Raw genomic sequence first — 21,590 nt, forward strand, 5'->3', positions numbered from 1 at the left:
GACATACTTCCCCAAACACACGTGCCTTCATCCAAGCCACCCACTTTGCACACATACCCGTTGATTCATCAATTTTCAATCAACAAGGATGGATGTTATGCCGTTATGGCGTGGGGATGTGCATACGGAATGAGAAAGGAAAATTCATCAAACATAAACTATTTGGAGGGAAGCAACTATTCCATCTCAAGAGGCTGATGCACTGTGATTGAATGAAGCTTTATTGGCTTTAAGCGAGTTGGGTGTCTAGAGAGATACCATCGAACTTGATTGCAAATCGGTGGCGGATGGTGTCATTGGAAACCTTACAAATTTAGTGAATTGGACACTATTATTAAAAAGTGTAAAGCTATGTTATATTTATTGCAAAACTTTAAGGTTAGTTTCATTAGGAGGCAAACAAAGTAGCAAACCTTGTGGCTCACACCCTTGTAAGGGCATCAAGGTCTTATGCTAGTTCCCAACATTTTGATTTTACCCCGACCTGTATTATGAATACTCTTTTATTGGAAACACGCTGAGTTTGTTATAGTAAAAATGTAATTGATTCAATGAATATGATGGATAATAAGCCAATGCGACAAGCTCTAAAATTTCATATAACCACTAAAATTTTAATTTTTCCATTTTTCAAAATATATAATAAGTTAATTCAAACACAATCACATGTAACTTTGCTTGTAAGATTGAAATGGAACTTCTAAAGCAGAATTGGAACTACTAAAAATGTTCATTAGAAGTATTATTCCAATCTACTCCATATTCTCATGGCACAAGTATATAATAATTGAAAACAAAAGTAAAAACAAAATTTTATTTTACAGTGTTCGTAGAAGCTCCACTTAAACTTTGAAGATTGTCATTCTTAACACCTAAGTTCACAAACAATAATAAATATGACAGAAAAAACCAAACTTCCAACCTAAAGAACAAAGTGTGCTGATATTAAATAAGATAGATAATGCATTCTATGAGTAACATTTTATGATTAGTAACGATATAAATAAAAACATTGATACAAAAATAAAGCGCGCAGGAAAAGATTAGACATGAGCAGTGCCTTCAGTAAACTTTGGATCCTCGCATCTATACCTTCCATCCGGTCCAATTCCAAAACCTTTTGGATCGGCGAAGACATTCTCTAGAAGCTGGCTGCGAAGTGGTGCAGGGCTCTTTTCTGCGAAATCAACAGCATCCTCGAGGACCTCATCAATTTTCTTGTCTATTGCCTTCAATTCTTGTTCAGTGGCTAATTTGTTCTCAAAAAGATATTTCTTCAATGCAGTGATGGGATCCCTACCAGCATAGTGTTCCTTCTCAGCTGCCAAATAGAAAATGTATCATGTATAAGCTATTGTTATAACAAAAGATTAAATAAAGTTAAACTGTTTTCATATAAGCTATAAACGGTTTTTATAAAAATCTTGGAGAGCTTATAGAAATCAGCTGAAAACAACTTAAAGACGTGTCATAAGTTGTTTCCATAAGCTCTCCCAATCAGTCTCACGAGTATTTATGCTAGTAGATAAGTTCAAATAAGACAATCCAAACAGGACCGCGAACAAAAAGATGTGGCTTTGCCCCTCATGAGATAAAAGTCTATAGGCTTCTCGAATATAACAACACTAGTTAATAGTTAGACGTATAGTTATATAGCTATAAGTCGTGCATAAGTAGAAAACATATGATTATTAACTTAGGATGACATCTACAAAGGGTATCATGCTAGAAGTATCAGTCAACCGAAATTATAACTTTAAAAGTTGATTATACAATTTGTTTCAATCCAACGATGCGCTAGAAGTATCAGTCAACCGAAATTATAACTTTAAAAGTTGATTATATAATTTGTTTCAATTCAACGATGCTATATGAAATGAAACAAACACACAAAATGCTAAAATTACGCATTTGGTTTTGACTATGTTTCTGAACAATGTTTTCCCATATATGTATTCAAAGATTGACCAGCAAAACAACTGAAGTCAAGCTATCAGATTGACCAGTCACTGTTCTGCAGTCAACAACTGGAATAAGAAGATTATTACACAATCCACGCTCTAACTATTCAGACTGAACAAATATATTTTGTAAAACCCTTGGAACAAGGTTGATTGGTTTATTACTTTAGTTTCTTTCCTTTTCCAAAATACTTAGAGAAGAAAAACCTGGTAACAATAAAGTAAAAGAAAATCGTATTTGCTTGGTTGGTATCATCAATGATGTGGTACAAGACTATAGACGAAATATATTGTATGAAACTATGAGTATGTTAAACAGTAATTCATTTAATCGGGAAGTTATTCTAAGGAAGCTTGGGAGTTGAGAAAAATATACAACAAAAGGCAATGACCAAGAGGAAGTTTAGCGTCTTCAAGAATTCTAAAGGAAGCTAGGCAAAAACTGAATATAACTGTAAAAGGATTATGCATCGTGCAACTGAATATAGATATACCCCCATAAATGCAAAAGAACATCAAAATATATGCTTCGCAAATTAAGATCTTAAACGAATATGATAATATTAAAATAAATGCTCACCAGGGTTACGAAGTTCATCAGGATCAGCCAATGAATGTCCTCTAAATCTGTAAGTCTCACATTCCACTAAAGTTGGTCCTTCTCCTCTTCTAGCCCTGTCAATTGCCTCCTTCGCCACTTCTCTGACCTTCAAAACATCCATCCCATCGACATGAACACCCGGCATCCCGAATGCTGGACCCTTTTTCCATATCTGAGGGTCTGAAGTTGCCCTAAGATGTGACATCCCAATGGCCCACAAATTGTTTTCCACCACAAACACAATTGGTAATTTCCACAAAGCAGCCATGTTCAGACACTCAAAGAACTGTCCATTATTACAAGTTCCATCTCCGAAAAATGCCAATGTCACGTTATCGGAATCAGCCTGATTCAACACCTCTCTTTTGTACTTCATGGAAAATGCAGCACCGGTGGCCACTGGAATTCCTTCACCGATGAATGCAAAACCACCGAGCACGTTGTGTTCTTTTGAGAACATATGCATTGAACCACCCTGACCTCGGCAACATCCTGTCGCCTTACCGAAGAGTTCACTCATCACTTCTCGAGAAGGGACCCCTTTACTCAACGCGTGAACATGGTCTCTGTATGTGCTCACTATGCAATCTTCTTTCCTCAAATACTTGATGAATCCAGTTGAAACAGCTTCTTGTCCATTGTACAAGTGGACAAAACCAAACATTTTCCCCCTATAATACATCTCAGCACATTTGTCTTCAAAGGACCTTCCTAATACCATGTCTTCATAAAGGACTAACCCTTCCTCTTTAGTAATAAGCTGCAAGCACAAATCCAGATAAAAATAACAGCCTAAGAGAAAAACTCCTTTTCAAAGCATAAAAAGTATGTTTTCAATTTTAACTACAAAGCAGTGTATTCGATCGTGGATAGAGGAAAATAGAAGATTGTTAAGATTCCGCTACACAAGAAGGCTATAACTGCCTTCACACCGCTATAGCATCTAGTTGACAACATTTTGTAGCAAATAGTGTATCACAGAACAATAGCAGTTTGTCTAAATTCTGTTACACTGTAGCAGTATAGTTCCGCTATTTACAACACAGTACAAAGTGAAAATAAAACAAAAACAAAGCAGGTATGATTAATGAAAATAAATGGTTATATAACTAAAGAGAATGAAAATAAACAAAGCAGGTATGATGCAAATTGATTTTGTTTAAAGGTGAGTTGAACAAAAAAAAAAATTTGAGGCTTAAAATCAATTTTAAAGGCAAAACCCAAAATTTCCAATTTCAAATTAGAATTAAAATCTATTCTACTCAACAACATCCAATTATGTCAAAATCAATTATATGCTTCTAGAATCAATTTCGACTCCTCCAAAAGTGAATCCAATCATACACTAAAAATGGAAACCAAACAAGACCTTTTTTTTACAATTGAAAAACCAAAGAAGACCTTAGAAAGCACAACAAAACTAACTTCAATTGTCTAAACTTCAGAAACCAATTGAACATATAACACAATAAATAAAACCCATAAATCATAAATCACTAATGTAGTAAGCAACAAAACATCTAAAAGAGAATAAACAACAATAGCCCAACAACAAAAACATTAATATTTGAATCATGCAGCTCATAAACCCAATCCCAAATGATTCAATTCAGCTTTCTGAACAGAATAGAACAAAAAGTTAATTTTTTTTTAGCACCGACACATCTGATTGAAGTCGTATCCGATGTCCAACATGTGTATGTGTCTGACATAGCACATCTGATTAATTTCAATTATCTCATTTTCTCAAATTTCACCCGGTGTCACTCTCATGTCCAGTGTGTGTCAGTGCTTCATATCCCAAAATTGCGAATCAACATACATTAACAAAAAGCATAGATTTATCAACAAAGACATTAATATTTGAATCATGCTCATAAACCCAACCCAACATGATTCAATTCAACTTTTTGAATTGAATAGAACAAAAATTTAAGATTTTTAATGTAACACCTACACATCTGATCGAAAGTGTATCCGATGTCCAACAGGTGTCCATGTCTGACATCGACACATCTGATTACATTCAATTATGTCATTTTCTTAAATCACAACCAGTGTCACTCTAAGACTCAGTGTCCAGTGTCAGTGCTTCATAGCCCACAAGTGAGAATCAATAAATATCAACAAAAAGCATAGATTTTTCATACATAAATGAAAAATTAATGATAAAGGGTTACCAAATTGGAGGTTTGTTGAAGAAGAACAGCAGCAACAGGTGGTGATGAACGGCGAGCATTCAAACGAAGAAGCTTCTGAGTAGATCCAAGAAAAGAGGAAGAAGAAGGGTTGTGTTTGAAGAGATCAGAAGAGAAAGAGAGTGGTTTATCATTGGATCTTGGAGTTGAAGAATTGATAGGAACAGCAAGAAGAGAGTGTGAGAATTTGGTTGCAGTGAAAGACATTTTTTTTTTTTTTGCAACCAAAGAAAAAAACCAGAGATGTTTTGTTTTTTAAGAATGTGGTTATGAAAGGAAAATGGAACACAAAATGAGGTTGTTTATTTATAAGAATATGAATCAGAAATTAATGTAAGGAATATGGGCGGAGAATACAAGGGAGTGAGACATGGAGATAATCGTCTTGTGTGTTTTGTGGGTGCCTGCCTATGCCTATGTTTAATTGTCTATGACTTTGCAAATTCATTATAGGCCAACCAAAAACCAACTAACTTTTACTACATTAACATTCATTTTGTTTTGCACACACAAAAAAAAAAAAAAATTTGTGCTTAGGTTTTTTCAAGGAAAAATTTTAGTAGTTGGTTTGTTAGGGAAAGGAAAATATGATAAAATAAAGGTTAAATTGCATTTTTGGTCCCTTAACTATTTATGTAGTATCGTTTTGGTCCCTTAATTAAAATTCGATTTATTTTGGTTCCTTAACTTCTCTCCATTACACATTTTGGTCTTTTCGTTATTTTTAATTAAAAAACGTTAGGTTTTTTTCATTTTCTACTGGAATTTTTCTGGGATTCTTGTTGTTGAAGGTTGATGGGGATGATATGAAGATGAAAAAGAGGAGAAGAAGATGACGTTTATGAATTAAAACTAACGGAAAGGACCAAAATGTGTAATATGCAGAGAAGTTAAGGGTCAGAAATAAATCGAATTTTAATTAAGGGACCGAAGCGATACTACCTAAATAGTTAAGGGACCAAAAATGCAATTTAGCCTAAAATAAAATTGATTAGAATATTTAAGTTTTTGGTTCTGCAACATTGATGTCAAATCATTATTGAATTTCTGATTGATTGAAGTTGATATTTCAATAGAAAACAAATGAACAATACTGTAAGACGGGAAATTAAACAATATTACACAATCCGGCAATCAACGCAACGTCATAATGTCATATTCAGACGAAGGAATTACGAAAATAACATAAGAAAAAACTTGATCTATGTGCAAAGCATATATTTAGATGAAAATTAATTTTGACACCTAGACAATTAACATGAGTTTGATTTTGCAACAAAAATTATTTTTGACATGTATCAATTTTACAAAATTAATTTTGATTAAAAATTAGTTGAATATAAAATAAAATATATTAAATAAAATAATTTTTTATAAAAAATTATTTTTATTAATTCATGTTTTATAGCTTGTTCGGAGTAGCGGCAACTTCACCAAAATTGCAGTGTAATATCATGTTGAAGTTGAATCAATAAGCTTGAACTTGGAGCTTGTATAAAGTTGGGTCGGGAAAAGTTTTGAATGTGAATCTCAAGATTTTGACGCTAATCCAAACAACTTCTAAATAGTTCGGATTATAATCCATCTTATGTTTTGTCTGTAACATAACTCAATCCGAAACAAATGTACAACCAGATACAATTCAGCGCACCTGCGTACGAGCACGAAACCAATTGTAAAGTTGACGAACATTAGATGAAATTTTTAAAGTGGAGAGTGGATTCGACTGTCAACACACTAAACTAACAAATCAGCACACAAACTATTTACTAAATTTGATAATTGATTCTATATTCGTGCATAAGTTAAGGATGGAGTTGGAATCAATTTTGAAGCTGAAAGCCAAACATAACAAATCTTTAGTTGTGCGAGGTCCGAACATTTTTTTTTTTGACGTTACGAGGTCCGAACATGGAACCAAACATATGATTAGTATTTTTACCATTTTTCTAATAAAATTGAAACAGAATATTATTTAGGACAAAAAAAAATTGTTTGACCGACGAGAGAAAATTAAAATATGGCTAAAAAATTTGTTTTAGGCTTGAATACAAATTTATTAATGACTTGAGCTGATTTAGTTGGTGGAAGATGGGTGTATTTGATATTTCTTATGCAATATACAATGATCATTTGTTGCTTTCTCAAATGAGAAAGATTTGCATATTTGTGTACATCTAAATTCTCTTATATTACATCACATGATCTCCAAACAATTTGGAGCAAATCAGCAAATGCAAAACAAGTGCTTGTGATGTGTCTATATTTTTTTTTTGAGGGAATGATGTGTCTATATTTTTAGCATTTGTTTATTCTCTTAAATTAATTTGATAGATATATTTTTCTTCTTCATTCATTAATTTAGACTAATACATGCTTCTTTCAGCAAGGCAAGTAAAATAACCACTTTAATAAAAAATTGACTAATCATATATATATAAACCAATGATACATCATTACGAAATTTAGAGACTTTTTAGACTATGAATTGTTTTGAAAGGTGAATTGTTGAAGGCCAAAAGAAGATGAATGGAGTGGAATGATCATGTGAACCTGGTTACATGCTGATCTGACATTGCATGTAAATGGATCATTTCCAAGTCCTTTTCATGCAGGGTGTGTGCCCCACTTACTTAAAATATATATTTTGTATATATAATAAGCGGTTTATATTCTATAATCAAAGGGTCCATAGCTCAGTGGTAGAGCATTTGACTGCAGATCAAGAGGTCACCGGTTCGAACCCGGTTGGGCCCTTTTTATTTATCTTTTAATTTTTCTTTTTCTTTTTCATTTGTTCTCCTTGTAGTGCAATTTCTGAATGGAGATAGTGCTTGAAGAGGTAACAAATTTGAAAAGATGATGATATTTACAAATCTAAAAGACGTTTGGATGTTTGTTTTTGTATAAGATGTGTTGTTTTTTGTTGATCCTAGCTATTGTCCTGCTGTGGCTTTGTTATGAACATTCTCTAGTTGTTAGTTTTTTGTTGATCCTAGCTATTGTCCTGCTGTGGCTTTGTTATGAACATTCTCTAGTTGTTATGGCGGAAAAATGGGATACTTTTTTAGACACAATGAATAATAAAAAGACTAAAACGGATTAAGATATCTACCAAAACTGTCGACTTCACTACTAATTGATGAGACTTAATCATTTCATTGCAAAGTGTACTTGTACAAAACTTGCATTCAATCTGTGTTACTATCACATTTCACTCTTGCACAAAGATGATTTGATAAGTTTCTGCCAGGTTAAGTTCTTTGGTTTAAGCAAAAATCACGCATGAATAACTCTTTTTGAAGTTCCCTTCTGGTTAAGCAAAAATAATTGAATAGTGCTGAGAAGAAAGTGAATGAAGCTTTTATATTTTAAAAAGAAAAATGACATTAGAAGGCATCGGAATGAAACATTTTATCGTAGCTATGTTGGCACCCAATGGCTCACCATATAAAATAAAATGAAAAACAAAGATTTTATTAATCGACAAAACTTAGATGCATTTTCTTATGTGCTTTTGTATGTTCTTAACTAAAAATTCACTTTTTTTTTTTTTTTTATATGACAAACTTTGAGAAAATTATGGTGAATTTAGTTAAGAACCACACAAAGCAGATACGGAAATGCACCAAAGTTTTTTCCTTTATTAATTGGATACAAAATAAGTAAAGAAAATGAATGGAAGGAGAAACAGAAGTAAATAAATGAAATAGGCATAAAATGCTTCCTCATCCGCCTGATTTAAATACCTTAAACTCATAACAATGGCTTTCATATTGTACACATAGACAACTTGTGCATAACTTATAACTTATATTATATATACATACATATACAATAGTTAGTGACAACTAACATTACAAAAAGTAGAGTATGATACAAAAGAATAATGAGTTGAGATACAACAAATCTTCTAATGGAGAAGATATCTTCTGTTAGCCTGTACAGTTAGTTGTTAGTGCTTCATCTCTTTTTCTTATAGAGCAGTTATGTTATCGCTTATTCGTCTTTTCCTTGCCTGCAGATATGCATTATTTCCCTTGTGTCAGGATTCAGGAGTACTAATGAGAACTATAACTTTCTTAAAATAGAAAAATTACTCACCAAAAAAACTAGATTTTAAAGGAAAACGAATCGATGAACCTCTGACTCTCAGCTCCCGGTTTTGTTTGTGACGACTATGTTTATCTATAACTGCAGAATTGTTGCTACTTTCTCCAGTCTGATAGTGTGCTACTTTACTTACCTTTTCATGGTACACGGCAGGTGGGGCAAGCCTCAACGGAGGCAAGTTTTCAAATTGCATAAATCTTTGATTTTTCTGCAAGCTGCTCAAGATCTCAAACTGCACAAACAAACAATAGTAAGGAAGTGTTTGGTTCAAAGGAGAAGTTTGTCTATTTGGTTCAGAGGCGGAGGGCAGAGATTCTAAAGCCAATTTATTTTCTATTTCTTATAACCAATGAAACAATGACACAGACACGAACACTAAACACAACACTGACACGTAGATATTATAATTTGAGAAAATGGAATGATGTGTCAGTTTCGTATCAGTACACTGAACATGCTTTCAATCTAAAATCTCGGCACTGCATGGCTTATAACGTTTCATTTCATGCAATATTTATGAAAGGATATTTAGTCATTGTATTAACAATATTAAACATAATCTTCTTTCCCCTCCAGATCCTCCAATACTCAAAATAAGTCAAAATGATGAACCAAATGACAAGGATATTATATTGATTGAATGATGTTTTTTGAGAGGTTTGTTCATATTTTTACCCGTGATATCTGTTGTTGTCCTCCATACATATTCTCTGATAAATCACTGTCATGGTGGTGATGACTTGTACTTCCATGAGGGAATTGGCGTCTTGATGAGAATTTATTGACTAAGCCATTCTCTGTAATTATAGATTTGTTTCTGGACTTCTGGGTTTTTTGGATAGGCATACATACAGGGCATCCAGACGAAGATGCTTTGCTTGACGACTCGACTTCAGAGGCTTCACAATGGAGATGAATTGCATGGCCACAGTTGAAAATTCGAATTCCATTAGTAACTGAGTTCTTTGTTAGGAGGCAATTACATATACAACACACTGAACTCCTGGGAGCAAATCCATGAGAAGCCCCTTTCTTGAGTAAAGTCATGGTATAGAATGTATCATCCTCTATCAAGGACCTGGCAGCATCCTAAGTGCAGAAGTAGAAACAAGAGAAGAGAATAAGGATAAAAGATAAAACCCTTGATGATGGAAAGAAGATAGAAGAGAGTAATCTGTTCATATAAATTCTAGATATTTCATGCAATATTGAAACTAGGACTTTTATAAAACAAAAACTAAACCGAATCGTTAAACTGAACCAAAGCACAACAAAGAAAAATGTGACCAACAGTACACAAACTGAACTGAATCAAGTTAATATTCCATGCAAGTCACTAGGACTGTTCATGGTTCGGTTCGGTTCAGTTTTTGTTTTTTTTTACAACAGTCCTACAAGTCACAGCCAAACATTGCATGGTGAATATGAATGATATGCACAAGGATATTTTACATCATTGCTCGAATCTGTACATGATGAAACCAAATATAGCCTGATGAATATGAAACTCATACAAGCGCAGGTGTACCCTAAAAATATCTCGACTCCCAAGGAATTGACAACAAACACGACTAGAATATAAAATATGAAAATTCAGATTTAACGCATCTTTACATGTTTCTTGGACTAGAGTTTGAGAAGATTTTATATAAAGCTTCAATTGATAAATTTTAATAAGAAATGTATGAATTGAAGAGAAACATTATAGTTGGTAAATCTTAAGAAGTGGATCAAATTTAAAATATTACAAAAACAAAAATGAATAGGTTTATCTTACCAGAATTCTTCTTTCAAAGCCATATGTTCCAAGCATCCCCAATATGGTAAGTTTAAAATAGCCAAATTCTTGACTACCATTATCACTCAAGAGTTTGGACATGATTGCTGGAAGGTGAACATAACCTATCATTCCCTCAACAATCTCTTTAATGAACTGGGATATCAATTTTCTCAAGATATCACCATTTCGGGACTTTGAAATCTTCCAACTGCTTTTATAGGTGTCTTTGTCCAGTTGTGAATCTGCTGATCCGGCTAGAACACCAAAATAATTTTTTCTTTCATATGATTTCTCTTCAACATATGAATCCATCAATGGATCACAAAACGAGTCAAGTAATTTAAACCAGTGTGCTTCTGATTCCTCAGGATTTAGACGAGGCGTGTTACGCTGACACAGACCGATACAGGCATGCAATAAATCGTACATGAAATTCACCTATTGGATTTGTAGCAATTAAAAAGGTTAGGTTACCTAATACATACATACATGCACTGCACACCCATTAAACCAAACATGCATCTTTAAAACTTCACTAAAATGTTAAAACTCCAGGACCATATATACAAACCTCTTTTGTCTTTAAAACAGTGTTGTATACGTCTATATGGGAAGAATCAAGCTTAGGATGGTTTGAAACTACAGCTTCCACAGCAGCATCAAGCTCAACAAATTTATCATTTAGATCAGAAAGTGTAAGTGAAAGAGCACTACCAACATCACCAACCCTTTCCAATAAGAAAGCAGCAGCATCTATTATGCCATATTCTTGGCATAGGCGTAAACAATGTTCTACACGATAGCTATCGAACATCTCTAGAAACTTTAGAACTGAACCCCGTTCATACTGGCATAACAGCTGCAAATCAAAACATTGGAACAAGCTTAAAACTAGTGCAATGAACTCCATCACTTCCAAAAACAAATATTAAACATGAGAGGACAAGGAGCCAAAACACATTAATAAAGAATGAGAAACAAGGTCTCAAGAACAACAAAAAAACACATTAAGACTACCCTCAACAATCAAAAAGTCCAATCCTAAAGAAACAAAATGCCACATGACACATCCCAATCCCAAGACAACAAAGAACACATTAACACTACGCTTTAACAATCAAAAAGTCCAATCCTAAAGAGACAAATTGCCACATGACACATTCCAAGAACAACAAAAAACACATTAACACTACACCTTAACAATCAAAAAGTCCCATCCTAAAAAGACAAATTGCCACAATGACACATCTCAAAAACAACAAAAACCACATTAACACTATGCCTTAACAGTCAAATTAGCTCTAACTTCTAGATTGTATGAAAAATAAATTTTGAAAAAATTATCCTGCCCATACAAAAAAAAAAAAAAAGTACAAAAACTCACCTCTAGGTAAAGCTCAATAAGATCATCAGGCACATGACTAGGATTTTCACGCATGTACTTGGGGAAATCGGATATATTTTCTAAGCAATCATGGATTCTTTGTGGAGGATCCTTAACCTGCTTTCCATTAGGGGGATTTGTAATAACACCCTTTGTCAAATGAGACAAGTCTAGGGTGCCAAATAAGTGAAGCTCAATGAGTGTCTTTAAATAAAGGAAAAGACTTCTTGGGTGAGAATGAAGTTTAGTGATGACATGGGAACTTTCATCACTAAAATGTCTGGTAACCATATGGAAAGCACCTTCCCTGCGAGCAAGTGAAAAGAGTATATGAAAATAAAGAATATTAGGTTACATAAATGGAAACAAAGAAACCATAAATGCAATATAACCTGCCAAAAGAATCTAACTTGAGTATATGCAATAAAGATGACTACCTGCTGAGTTCAACCAATTCAGGAATTCGAGATAGGACTGCTGATCGGATAGCAGTACGGTCATTGCCAATCAACTGTGAGAATGCTTTGTTGATAAAGGAGAAGGCATGAACCGGCTCATTTACATCCTTCATATAGCTGTCCAATGCAGCCACATACTCATGTCTGATGGAATGAATCAATCCACAAACCTGAAACCCAACACAAGAGTTAGTAAAATCACTCAACTAGGTAGCATCGATAAACTGGACAATGTACCTACCTGATAATATTTGGCGCTCTCACATAGGTCTAACAAAAATGGCACATCCCAGTCAGACTCGGGAACTACTTCCAGAAGTGCAAGCACTTGCTTCTCTCTATTTTTTAGAGTTGAACTATGAGAAGAAACATTAGTTGAAAAGTGGTTATTCAATGTCAGATATTCCAATATCCGACAAAGCATGCCCTTTGAAACTTTAGCTCTTTGGTGAGCAACATAATATGCAATAAACTCAAACAGACAACCTTTGTCCTTCAAAGGCCACTCCATTGTTAATCCGTCGTCACCACTACTAGAGGTTGTCTCTGTCGGAACAACATTCATATCAATTATTTGAATAAGAGCATCCACTGTATTCTGAACTAAAATATTGTCAGTTTCAGTGACATTATTATTTTCTTCTTTTGTTTCATCAATAGGTCTATCAGCTGATTCCAGTGAAGATGAGCTGGAATTTGAAATTTTATCTTCAATGAAAGCACATCGGAGGACATCTAATGTAGCTTCAGTGTCTAACTCTAAGAGAAGATATAGATTCAGGTATGGCAGTTTGGACACAGAATCTGAAACTATCCGTGATTTTGTAGCACTGGAATCCTCTAACAAAAATTCTACAAGTTCTTTTCTGAGAGATGGCAATCGCATAGGAGGAATAGTTCCATGGCCTACAATTAATTATATGCAATATGTGAATCATCTGTATGTAGCATTAATGGAATACCATAAAAGCAGAAAATCAATAAAAATAAATGAAGAACTGGGAAAAAATACCTGGTGGAAAGGCAAGACCTGTAAAGCAGTACTTGAGATAAACCAGCATTCTATACCTGTTTAAAGGAGAAGCATGAATAAAAAAATACAGATTTAATTATTGCTGTCAAGCTAAGACAATACTAACAAGTAACAATTTTCACTTTTGAGAAATGTAGTGAATAAACTGCTCCCAGTTTTCACATACACTTGAGAGAGAACAACAGAATAACTGTAACCAATTCCCGGTTGAATTTTTATATTAGAATAAATGTCTAAATTTTTCTTATGAAGATAAAAACTGGATTTGAATAAGGTCAACCGACATAAAAGTTGCAGATAATAAATAAAGTTCTGTTCAAGCATATTTCTAATATGATTTTCTTTTTTATTTAAAAAGAAATAAGTAAGGAGCCCTTATTTATTTGTTTTTCTGCTGTCCCATCTGAGGTTGGAAGATGGGGAAGGGTAAGCCTGAATGAGGAATGTTCCCATCATTAACCAAGTTACTGAGTACTGACACTGCCACCAACTCAATTTGCCTTTTACCACTCTTATAGATAAATTTCTCAAAGAGGAAAGAATTGGTTTTTTGTTTTGTCTTGTTTAATGTATGAATACAAACAAAATCCATAAATTGGCATTCTTCACTGACTAGTCAATTGTAATCCATAGAAAGCAAAGAATAATAAAAAATTAAATAAAAAGAGAAAAGTAGCTTACCCAAGTGCAGTAGCATTTTCCTTCTGGCTATTTTGTAGGACTGTAAAGAGCTCCTCAAGAGGTGCCCTAAAATCATCCAATCCTTTATTGAAGAGATACACCAGGGCACTATATAGTCCATGCTCCCGGCACAATCTGACAACCTACAAAGCATCAAATAATCATTCAAGAGCTATACAATTAAAAAAATAATCGAAATTAAATATACTTCAATTGATCTAACAAGAACCTGATTAAAATCCAATGATGAAATATCCATGTGAAGTACACATTGTTCAACCCGCTGCAACCACCCTTTCGTGCTATAATACTTTACCAGTTCTTGCATAATCTTGAGAAAAGAATAGCAAATCAAATAGATGAAACTAAAAATTTATAGATGAAACTAAAAATATAGATGAAACTAAAAATTTATACTGATAACCTATCATGCAACTACCAAAAATTCTAACATAATCCAATACCTCGGGAGGTAGAGATCCAAGCATGTCCTTCAAAATATATGGCTCCAGAAGCTCCAAAAATGTTTCTGGAAAATTGTACAAAGTATTTGCACTGTTATCTAATTGAAATTGGAAAGGGAAAGGATAGATAATTAATGAAAGAGAACCCCCACAAGGCATTCCATCTTCATAGTTCATGTCAATTCAATAACCTAATTGTGGAAAAAAGCTTTGGTGCAACATCCATGTTATTATATGACAGTCATGAATTGATGAGACGTAATAGAATTCAATTGTAGATGGCTGTAATCATTTGAAAGTGGGTTGACATTCTGTCCATGATTCTTAATAATCTCTCTGTGCTACGGAATGTTGGAGATATGGACAGTAAAGTGTCAATAAAAGCAGCAGTTCCATGTCGCAAGGATGAGAATCAAGGGATAAAATCAGTAAAAAAAAGGTATTAGAGAAGTATGAGTAGCACCTAAAATGTTTGGTCAAGTGAAAAGAAGGCTCAAAGAAACCCCTAATTGGAAATGTTAATCAAATATAATGTTAAGTAGCGAATCAAGAGAAACAGAAACAGAAAAAATTAAGTCTGGTGGTATCAGGGATGAAAAACTAAAAAGGCACAAATGAAAAGAGAAGCCCTCAAAACAATATCCTACCACTCAGAAGGCAAAGACATTACCTCTCTGTTGAACATGAATATCCACAAACTTGGAGAAAATTTTATCAAAAAGGATGTCTGTCCGTTTGATATGACAACAAAATTCAACAGCAACGCCACCAACACGGGTGTATTGCTCCTTTATTTCAGAATGCACTGAATTGCTTATACTATTTGAATCATTGGATTGATCAGGTTTTCCAATTTGGTTGCAGAAAGCCACTGAAATATAGGAGAACACTTCTTCAACATATGATGTAAGCAACTCCTCCAAGAAGGGCATTATAGCCTCATGTATAGCATCCAAGGTTCTAGGCAGATCAACAACCCCATGAGCATGGCCATCATAAAGAGTCATTGCCATGTTCAAGGCACCCATCCAGTCACCTGCTTTCCGTAAAACCATGATACGCTCTTTCCAAGGGAGAAGACGAGAAATGATAAGATGTGTTGGACCAAGTATATAAATAGAAGTTCCTCTTACAGCAATGGCGTTATGATAAGCTTTCTCGGGATTTCCATATATGTTGATGAAGTGCGTATGATACGAAAGCAGTTCGTCTCCTCCAATACCATCTATACCAAAACTTGTTTGGTGAATCACAGTTCCATCCTTGGCAAATAAATTCAGTTGTCCGGTTGAAGTGAGAACCACCAGCATCTGAGCAAGTAGAATATCATCTTAAATACTATTATTATATAATTATTATTATAACAAGCAAAGAGACTCTTCAAAAAAAAAAGAGATACAAGAAGAGTAAATGTGAACAGTGAACAATAAAAGTAGCCACATGTCTAACTAATCTAAGTAGGCAGATGATGATTTAATACCTGATCATCCAACCATGCCAGGCCTATAGCTGCACTCTCAAGAGACCATTCTCCATATACTTTTAATTCTGATTTGACCAACCTTGCAACCTGAACTTTGCGTTCCCAAGCAATTGCAAGCAATGAAACTCTTTCAACAGTTTCTGCAGACGCATTCTCTACAAGAAAGTAAGCAACATTTAGAAATAAGTCAACATGAGCCTACATAATTGTATAAATGTGTCTACACTCCCAACAGTAACATTTCCCACCCAAATTGATCAACAGTACCATTTCCCGCACAAATTGATGACCTATTACATCATTTTAAATTTCTCACAATGTCCTTAAGAATCCTCTGAATTGTGTTAACTGATACACTTTTCACTTTTTTGTTATTGGTAAATAATATGTTACATAAGGGTAAATTTATCTGTTAAAATAATTACATTAATGTTTGATCAGTATCCAAGCATTGAGCTAGGAAAGTTCTTCCAGAAACTTCATGCATTCAAGCTTCTCAAAGAAGCTTGATTTTCTTCATTTCTTGGAGTCTTTATATTCTTTTTTACACTTTCATTCTGATTTCTTTTAAATATATAATTCATATATTACAAAAACTAGATACTTGTGCATGGATTCTGTCATTCATAAGTTGTGTAGCACAACCTTCAAGTTAAAGCGTACCTGACACATGCCGGACACACCGACACTCATACGACACACGTTGGACAATGCATTCTAGTGTCGGAACATAAAAGTATTTTGTTTTTGCTACTACCCATCAATAAGGACACGACTCCAACACCTAACCAACACTTCTATTCAGCTATAAATGAAAAGGGACACAACTGAGTACTGACACCAAAAATTTCAATTTGTTTTAATGATGATCAATCAGAGGATGGACGGCCTTAAATTGATTAGATTGTTTTTACCTTTTTGGTAGTAGATGGGTGGATTGCAGGTGTAAGACATGGTTTAAGAGTTCATCATCTTGTCTTAAAATCATTTTTTCTAAGGAAACAAAGTGTTCAAATTGTATAATGATGTCTCTCAGTATATTTAGGTGAGACTCATTGTTATAGGGAAAATGTAATACTTAAGTTATTTAGATACTAGGTGGGTTAATCCGTTCTTATACATTGATGAATATATAAAATTTGATTCTCGATATAGATATGGTACAAAGTATGCTCGTAATTAATTACACACACATGCATGTGGCAGTGTCCTATATTTGGACATTACCAGTGTCTATGTGCTACAGGTAATATGGTATAAGAGAAATGCTAGCAACACACATTTTAACACACACTTTTCAACGCACTCTCTTTGATTGGTTAAAATTCACATGGGTCCCACCAAATTTACATGGGCCCCACATGATATGGTGGGACCCATGCAAATTTTAAACAATCAGAGTGTGTTGAAAAGTGTGTGTTAAAATGTGTGTTGCTAGCATTCCTCTATGGTATAATACCCAGTTATAACAAAATAGATCCATACCAGTAGAACTACTTGTTTGTGTCATGTATTTCCATGCAGTATATGGCATAGAACCCTCCCGAATTCCATTTGGCCTAGGGAGTTGAGCATAGGCTACCAATGAAGGACTGAGTCGTACCTAAAACAGATATAGTATCCTGAGTAAATAAGGCACAAAACGTCTCAACAAAATAAAAATTACAGGAGTGGTATATGGAACAAGGACAAACATCTCAATTTCATACCACCAAAGCAGTTTGATGGGTGACAAATACAACCACACCTTCTTCAACCAGAGAAGAGCCTTCGTTGAAGAGTTTCCAACCTGCATCTCCCCCAACAACACCCCCGACCATGCTACTTATACTGCTGGCCGAGACCATGGTGTTTCCTTGAGAGTAAGAAGGACTTCCTCCGAATTCGCCAGAAAAGAGGGGTGAAGCAGATAGCACCAAACCAGTATTTTGCCCATCAAGAAGACACTAGAAAATTGATACAAGTTCAACAGACAAGAGAAAAGTGAACATCAAGTTAAGTCACAATCCCTCTATATAACACAATGCTAGATATGATCCATTGCACACAATGGTAAAATATGATGTACCTGAGTTTTGAAGTTGAACCTATTAATCAAAACAACCACTGAGATATGATGCAAGAGAACCAGACCCTTGCAATCCCCCGTAACTGCTTTAAATTGACGAGTATTCTGAGGATCCTGTCCTAGAAAAAAAGCATGTACCACTGGTGCCGTATGCTCTCCACTAATAACTTTTACCGATACCCCTTTCTGTACATCCCAAAGTGTAACATGACCATCGCCATAACCAGCTAAAAGAAGATCTCCTTGTTGATTGAAAGACATGGACGTCACTGGAGCTTGTGATCGATCACCTTGTATACCAAGCATCAACATCTAACAAGTGATCGACAGACACTGATAAATGAAACTACATCTGATACCAAAACTCCATCAAATAAATGCTTGAAATTAAAAACAGCTAGCATTACCAAAACTCCTATGCTATACAATTTTTCTACTAATAACGTGTACGGAAGATTTTTAGCAGACTTTATTTTCTAGTATGGTTTTTCTCATTGTTTGACTACCTCTCATTTTTTTATGTGAAATAAATAAAAAATTGCATTGCTATATTGGGATTCTCTTTCACTATGTCAAGCAACTTCTATATTCCATACAAAATCTGATTTCATGCAAGTCTCATAGAAAAAATTAGGAAACTAAAAGATAGCCTTAAACATAATATTAAATTAATTGCAACTATTTATAATATCACATTGAATATATTTGAAGACCAAGGATATAAATTTCAATAATTCAACAAACATAAAAGTAAAGCTAGTCCGAAAAATATGATTAAATCAGGGAAAAACCTTTCCATCCGTATTATCTGCATGATGAATGGAATATTTACTAGGAACTACAACAATAAGCCCTTTTGTCATTCCAACAGCAATGTAATTAGCATGAACTACCAAAACTTGAGCAGAACCATGCTCACGCCTAAAATTTTGCGATGAAATGACCCTCGTGATTGCATTATCAGCATCAACATCAAAATAACCTAATGTAATAGACCCTCTCCGTACACCCTCAAGTCTCATTGGCTGCGCAGCAGCACCCTCTTCCAAATGCAAACCAGTTGAAGCATTCTTCTTCTCCAATTCCTCAGCTAAATCAAGCGGCTTCTTCGAAGAATCTAATTTTTTCTTTGTAACCCTTTTACTTTCCAATTCCAATTCCTCGAGTGTCTCCTCCACTAGCTCGAAAACATCACCAATTGAACTACCATCATCATCACCACCACCATCACCATCCACTTCATTCTCAATACCTTCACCATCACCATCGCCGCCACCATCATCATTATTTATTTCATTCCCAATACCTTCAACAAAACCACCACCAGCACCATTCACAATTTCTTCTGTTTCATTGATACCACCATTATCACCAACATAATCAAAACTACTTCTTTCAGCAAACTCATCATTCTTATCATCATCATCATCAACAACAACAACATCAAAAGATGCAGAATTGGAACCCTTACTATCATGATCATGACCATTTTCAGCACCTACAACATCAAAAGGTGTAGAATTTGTAGAATCCAAACCCTTATCATCATGATCATGACTATTTTCAACAGAATTCAACAAATTAGAAACAAAACACTCATCTAAATCACTCTTCACATTCACATCATCTTCATTCACTTCAATTGCATCAATTCCAACATCACCAACACTCTCACTCCTCTCCACAAAACCCCCAAATCTCTCCTCCAATTCACGACCTCTGAAATCAACATCACCAACACTCACACTCCTCTCAATTTTCTCACCAAATTCACTCAAAACATCGGAAATATCCGATTCAGATTTAATCGAATTCGAAATTCTCCTCCGGTGCATAATCGCCGCGGCATGCGGAGTCGGAACAGATCTCGACGCGGCAGTAGCAGCAGCGAGAGCAGCACCGGGTTTCGCATTCGGCGTAACACGACCAAACAACGACGAGAACACGCGCGGGCGGGGAGGTTTATCACCGACTATAACATTCTGTGCAACCCGACCCGAAATGGAAACGGGTGCGGGTTGAGGAAAGTTAATGGGTCTGTTACTAGAAGGAGAAGGAGGTGGAGAAGAAGAGGGTGATGATGATGATGATGAGGAAGAAGAGCAGTCGTTGAGAATTTCATCGACAGTACGGTGATGAGTGGGAGGGAGATCGGTTTCGGTGTCGTCAGGAAGGAAAGAGCGGAGGTCGAGCTCCATGGGAGTTGAGTTGAGTTTGTTTAGTTGAGCTGTCGTGTTTGTGGGTTTATGCAGTTTTCTTCCTGCACAAACTTTTTTTTTTTTTAAATAATTTTGTTTTTTTGTCAATATATATGAACTTCGGTTGCATCAGAGAGGATTACTAGTTTTTATGGTTTTGTTTTTCATATATATATATATATATATATATTTTGACAAAATAAAAGATATTCATTCATTCAAATTGAAATAGTACATCGATATAATGCAAATTCGCTAAAAACAAAAAGGATGAATCTGTGAACGGGCTCACAACATCCATATTAATAGCATAAAACGGCAAAGTATAAATGCCTACACATATGACTATATTTTAAATCTCCGGAATAACCATGTTTCCGGATCTGCAACGTTGATGACGCCAAAGTCATTGATTGAATCTGCACTGAATCGAAGCTGATCTGACAATCTGAAGCGATCAAATACCTGAGAGAAACAAGAAAAACAAACAATGTCGCACAAAGACGACGAACAACCAACGTCGCACGAAGACGACGAAATCACAAAATAAAACGAAATAGATGTGAAAATCACTTATTTCAATAAAAGGGAAATAGAAATACGAGTTAGAGGGGTGATTTTGGGGTCAAAAATTGACCCTAAATCACTCCTCTTTGGTGGATGAAGGAGAAGAAACTAAGGTTTTTGTGACCCTAAATCACCCCTCTTTAATTACAGTTTTGATTACCTTATTTTTTTTTTTATATATTTTGCAAAATTAATCTCTTAATTTTGAGTTGTAGGAAGGATCATACAACCAAGGAAGGATTGAAGTGGCATGGATCTTTCATAGGATTATGGCAAAGAAGGGTTAAGGATTTGTTGGCTCAACAAAGTTTACAAGAGGGGTTGTATGAGACAGTTTACAAGAGGGGTTGTATGAGACGAAACCGATCGACATGGAGGATATCGATTGGGCAGAGATGAAGGAGAAGGTTCTGAGATTGATATGTTTAGTGCTTAAGATGAAGCGATGTATCATATCCTGGACCTAAACAAGTTGAAGGGGGTTTAACAAAAATTGGAGTGACAATATATGTCAATGACGTTGATGAATGAATTGTTTGCGAAACAACTATACAATCTGATGATGCAGGAAGTATCCGATTTGCAACAACATGCCAATGCC

The 21,590-nt window shown here is 34.8% G+C and overlaps 2 protein-coding genes and 1 non-coding gene across 3 annotated transcripts; 1 reads left to right on the top strand and 2 right to left on the bottom strand.

Annotated features, from left to right (window-relative positions):
* Positions 1-781: 781 nt before the first annotated feature.
* On the bottom strand, positions 782-5,031 carry LOC146897417 (pyruvate dehydrogenase E1 alpha). The gene is made up of 3 exons (XM_085739151.1): positions 4,743-5,031; positions 2,542-3,322; positions 782-1,321 (listed from the first exon to the last, which is right to left on the bottom strand). The coding sequence occupies exons 1-3, from the start codon at positions 4,965-4,967 to the stop codon at positions 1,044-1,046; spliced, it is 1,284 nt and encodes a 427-aa protein (XP_085595277.1). The 5' UTR covers positions 4,968-5,031; the 3' UTR covers positions 782-1,043.
* A 2,414-nt stretch (positions 5,032-7,445) lies between these two features.
* On the top strand, positions 7,446-7,517 carry TRNAC-GCA (transfer RNA cysteine (anticodon GCA)). The gene has a single exon. It is a non-coding gene; the product is annotated as a tRNA-Cys (tRNA).
* Positions 7,518-8,457: 940 nt separating this feature from the next.
* SETH5 (transducin family protein / WD-40 repeat family protein) lies at positions 8,458-20,448 on the bottom strand. The gene is made up of 18 exons (XM_085738708.1): positions 19,016-20,448; positions 18,225-18,536; positions 17,866-18,102; positions 17,642-17,759; positions 16,154-16,311; positions 15,344-15,983; positions 14,674-14,738; positions 14,439-14,540; positions 14,210-14,352; positions 13,508-13,563; positions 12,737-13,401; positions 12,475-12,665; positions 12,038-12,344; positions 11,225-11,512; positions 10,651-11,091; positions 9,549-9,962; positions 8,865-9,105; positions 8,458-8,778 (listed from the first exon to the last, which is right to left on the bottom strand). Exons 1-18 carry the CDS (start codon positions 20,420-20,422, stop codon positions 8,753-8,755), a joined length of 5,811 nt encoding a protein of 1,936 aa, XP_085594834.1. The 5' UTR covers positions 20,423-20,448; the 3' UTR covers positions 8,458-8,752.
* Positions 20,449-21,590: the final 1,142 nt, after the last annotated feature.

Source organism: Medicago sativa, chromosome 8 (genome assembly GCF_051527215.1).
Source record: "Medicago sativa cultivar Bolivia chromosome 8, Bolivia_mono, whole genome shotgun sequence".
In the NCBI taxonomy this organism is placed as follows: Eukaryota; Viridiplantae; Streptophyta; class Magnoliopsida; order Fabales; family Fabaceae; genus Medicago; species Medicago sativa.